The following is a 4,547-nucleotide window of genomic DNA, read 5'->3' on the forward strand; positions in this document are numbered from 1 at the left end:
CCCTTTTAGAGGAATACGGAAGGGGAAGCAACAAGCGGGAATATCATCCCAAAGCTCCCAACAGTTTTGCTTATCGAACTCTTACGCTCATAGTGTGCGAGAATTACGAGAACGCTCGCAAGGTTCCACAACTCAAAACCTGCATTAAAAAATAATCGTGAGAGAAAACAACAGAGAAATGAGAGCAGAGAAAAATATGTCGTGATTTTTTTCTGAATCAGATATTATGGATGATTGATACGTGGGATATGCATCCCCTTCTATTGACCTAGAACCCCCCTAATTAGGGATATGATATTTGACTTATTCAAAAATCAGTTAAGTAGCATCCATCCACTAACTGATAGTGGCTATTTAATAATACCTATTTGTTACCCATTTGTTCACACGACCCAATTATTACCCATTTAACACATGTTGACACGACACTGTAATGACCCGTTTGATAAACAGGTTAGCCGTGTCGTGTCAACATGCTAATATACAGGGTGTGTTTGAGTTTTGTACTTTGACACGAATAATAAATGGGTCATGTTCGTTTCATGTCTTATAGTGTGAACTGAGAAAGTAAACACGACACAACACGAATTGCCGACCTTATATGAGACTACGAATGTTACAATCATATGCCACGTATTGGTCTGCACGTGTTCAATTGCATGTTTGGAACGTGGACTTCTTTTTCGTTGAAGACTTGGTCTATATTTTAATAAAAGATTGTTACTTAATTTCCTTTTGATTCGGTCAAACACGTTTCTACATGTTGATAGTTAGTTGCTAATTTATCTCATTGTAACGTTGGTTTTTGAGCCTATTTATTGGCTGCCAGATGTAGATAAAGGATAACTATTCAAATCAATTTATTTGTTTGTATCGCTTAATAGCATACATCGCCCCTTTGTTGTTCTTTTCCATTTCAAAGATAGCTCGCAAGCATACCACCCAGCTCCGAGGACGAGGCCGAGGCCGTGGATCCGCAGGGGACTATAACAGTTTGGTATCAGAGCCAGCCATGGCCGACGACCAGCGTAATCCCGACTTACTTCGATTGGAGTAGCAGATCGCAAGCTTGAGCGTTGGACTAGAACAAGTAATGAAACAGTTGGCGGAAATGTCCCACGTCAGATATGAGGCTTCTGCCAGTAGACACATGCCCTTTCAGAGGAATACGGAAGGGGAAGCAACAAGCGGGAATATCATCCCAAAGCTGGCGAAATTAGACTTTCCAAAATATGACGGCTCAGAGGATCCAACTGCTTGGATCTGTCGCGCTGAGCAGTTTTTTTATTTTCAGGACACTTCTCCTGAAGATCAAATACGCTTAGCAGCTTACCACATGGAGGGGGATGTTCAACTATGGTTTCAGCGACTCCGACAGTCGGCAAGAAATTTATCATGGGATGATCTAAAGGATGGGCTGCTCAAAAGGTATGGGATGTCTGCTTTTGAGAATGCTTTTGCTGATCTTTGTAAGCTAAAACAAACAAGTACCCTCAGAGAATACCAAGTGCAATTCCATTGTCTCCTCGCCAAGGCGGGATCACTCACGAATGCTTAAGAAGTAGGAGCATTCCTCAGTGGGTTGAAGGAAAGTTTACGAGCAGACGTTCAAGCACAACGGCCTTCAAACTTGAACGAAGCAATTGGGCTTGCCAAGGTCTTCGATAGCCGACCCAGTAAAGAGCCCAATACACGATTAGGAGGACCACCCCAAATCCAGCGAAAGAGCCCTAGTGAACCGATTTGAGATCTGACTCGAAGCAGCCAGTCCCCTTGGGTGCGTTCGGCGGCTAATTCGATCGCATTAACTACGCCGACCACCAACGTTTGGCGATTCACCCAAGCCAAGCTACAAGAGAGGCGCCGCCGAGGCCTTTGCTTCCACTGTGATGAACCATTTACGGCAAGGCACGATTGCAAAAAGCTTTTCCTTATAGAGATGGAACAAGAGGATGACAATGTTATCGTCGACGATGAAATTGGCTTATCAGCGACCATGGCTGTCGTAGAAGATGAACCACCTGAAATCCCGCTCCACTCTCTCACCGGAGTCCCTATACCACAGATGATGCGCGTTCACGCCAAAATTGCCAGAACGAGCATTACCATGTTGGTAGATTCGGGTTCTACCCATAATTTCTTGCACGAGAAAGTGGCTCAATCTCTGGGGTTGCCCATCGAGCCAGGACCTACCCTACGAGTTATGGTGGCTAGCGGGGAGAAGTTGCAAAGTAGAGGTATGTGCCGCCGTGTACCCCTGGTTCTCCATGATAGCTCCCTTCATGTAGACTTCTTGTTGCTTGCTTTGGAGGGTTGTGATGCAGTATTAGGTGCCCAATGGCTCCAAACGTTGGGGCCAATCCTATGGGATTTCAAGAGCATGTCTATGAAGTTCAAGACATACCAAGGTGTGGTGACTTTACAAGGCATAAGGACTCTGGAAGCTCAATTAATCAAAGAGAAAGCCTTCACCAAAGCTCTTCGACATAATAGTGGTAAGGGAACTCTTTTACAAATTTCTTTGGTGAGTGCAGAGACAAATACCCAGGCGGAGTCGGTGGAATGGATACAACTTTAACAAGGCTATCCTGAAGTCTTCACAATCCCCAGGGGATTACCTCCCCACCGAGAGCAGGATCATTACATACCCCTTCAACCGGGTAGTGGACCAATTAGTGTTCACCCATTCCATTATCCGCATTTTTAGAAACAAGAGATCGAGCGTCAAGTTTCAGAAATGTTGGAGCAAGGGATTATTCGACCAAGTCGAAGCCCTTTTTCGTCGCCCGTACTCTTAGTAAAAAACATGATGGGTCATGGCAGTTTTGTGTTGACAGTCAAAGACAAATTTCCTATTCCAGTAATCGAAGAGTTGTTAGATGAATTACATAGAGCCAAGTGGTTTACTAAACTCGATTTACGTTCGGGGTATTATCAGATCCGAATGAGCGAAGAAGACGTCACAAAAACAGCTTTTCGAACACACCACAGACATTATGAATTCATGGTAATGCCTTTCGGACTTTCAAACGCCCCTTCAACTTTTCAAGCGCTTATGAATTCAATTTTTGAGAAATATTTGCGCAAATTTATCTTGGTATTTTTTGATGATATTTTGATATATAGTCAAGGGTGGAATGAGCATCTTAATCATGTCCGAATTGTTCTATCAATTCTAAAAAGAATTAGTTGGTGGTAAAAAAAGACAAGTGTCACTTTGCTCAAGAACAGGTTAATTATTTGGGGCATATAATCGGGGCTCATAGGGTAACGGCAGATCCGGAGAAAATTAGGACCATGACAAGTTGGCCAAAACCCAAGAACGTGAAAGAGCTAAGGGGATTTCTCGGCCTAACCGGTTACTACCGCCGGTTCATAGCAGGATATGGAATCGTTGCTCGGCCCTTAACCGACATGCTAAAAAAGAATGCCTTTCTGTGGACTAAAGCCACTGAGGATGCCTTCTATCAACTAAAAGAGGCTATGACTAAGGCCCCAGTCCTTGCTTTGCCAAATTTTTCTATCCCCTTCACCGTGGAGTGCGACGCCTCCGTCACAGGCATTGGTGCGGTTCTCATGCAAAACAAACGACCCATTGCATACTTTAGCTCCAGTCTCAAGGGTAAAAATCTTTCCCTCTCCACGTATGAAAAAGAGCTAATGGCTTTAGTCCTTGCAGTACAAAAATGGCGCCCTTATCTCCTTGAATGACACTTCGTTGTGAGAACCGATCAACGCAGTCTCAAGTATTTATGGGAACAAAAGATAGCAACCGAGGCTCAACAGAAATGGCTTATCAAGCTCCTTGGTTATGATTTCAGCATTGAATATAAGCCAGGAAAAACTAACTCCGCTGCCGACGCCTTATCTCGAAGAGGTCAACCAACTGAAGTTTTTGCTTTATCATCTCCCTCCCCCCAATGGTTAGAGTCCATACGAGATGAGAATCAACACCACCTGGAACTCCAACGGCTCCACCGATTAGTACATGATGGTGAAGCTGTGGGACCTTAGCAACTGAAGCATGGGATATTATTCTTTAAGGGTAAGATCTTTCTTCCCAGTGACTCTTCTTTAATTCCTCCCATCCTAGGAGAAATTCATGGGGCCAGCCACGAGGGATATTTCAAGACATTCCATCGTCTGTAGGGGGTTTTCTATTGGAAGAAAATTAAAGATGTGATCCGACAATTTATCAGGAAGTGCGACATTTGCCAAAGGCACAAAGCTGATTTACAAGGACCGACGGGACTTCTACAACCTTTTCCCATTCCCATGCAGGTGTGGACGGATATTTCTATAGATTTCGTGGATGGATTACTAGCTTCTAAGGGAAAAACCACTCTCTTAGTGGTGGTGGACCGCCTATCAAAATATGTGCATTTCGTTCCCATGTCTCATCCTTATACCGCCACCACCGTCGCTCAGGTATTCTTTGATCACTTTTTTAAGTTACATGGCATGCCCCAGTCAATTGTCTGTGATAGGGACCCAACGTTTACAAGTGCATTTTGGCGTGAGCTATTCAAACTACAAAGGACTCATTT

At 44.0% G+C, this 4,547-nt stretch overlaps 1 protein-coding gene across 1 annotated transcript; it reads left to right on the forward strand.

Moving 5' to 3' along the window:
- The first annotated feature begins 1,111 nt into the window (after positions 1-1,111).
- Positions 1,112-1,558, forward strand: LOC112094216. Its single transcript, XM_024174571.1, has one exon. It carries the CDS (start codon positions 1,112-1,114, stop codon positions 1,556-1,558), a length of 447 nt encoding a protein of 148 aa, XP_024030339.1.
- Positions 1,559-4,547: the final 2,989 nt, after the last annotated feature.

Source organism: Morus notabilis, unplaced genomic scaffold, assembly GCF_000414095.1.
Source record: "Morus notabilis unplaced genomic scaffold, ASM41409v2 Scaffold951, whole genome shotgun sequence".
Taxonomy (NCBI): Eukaryota; Viridiplantae; Streptophyta; class Magnoliopsida; order Rosales; family Moraceae; genus Morus; species Morus notabilis.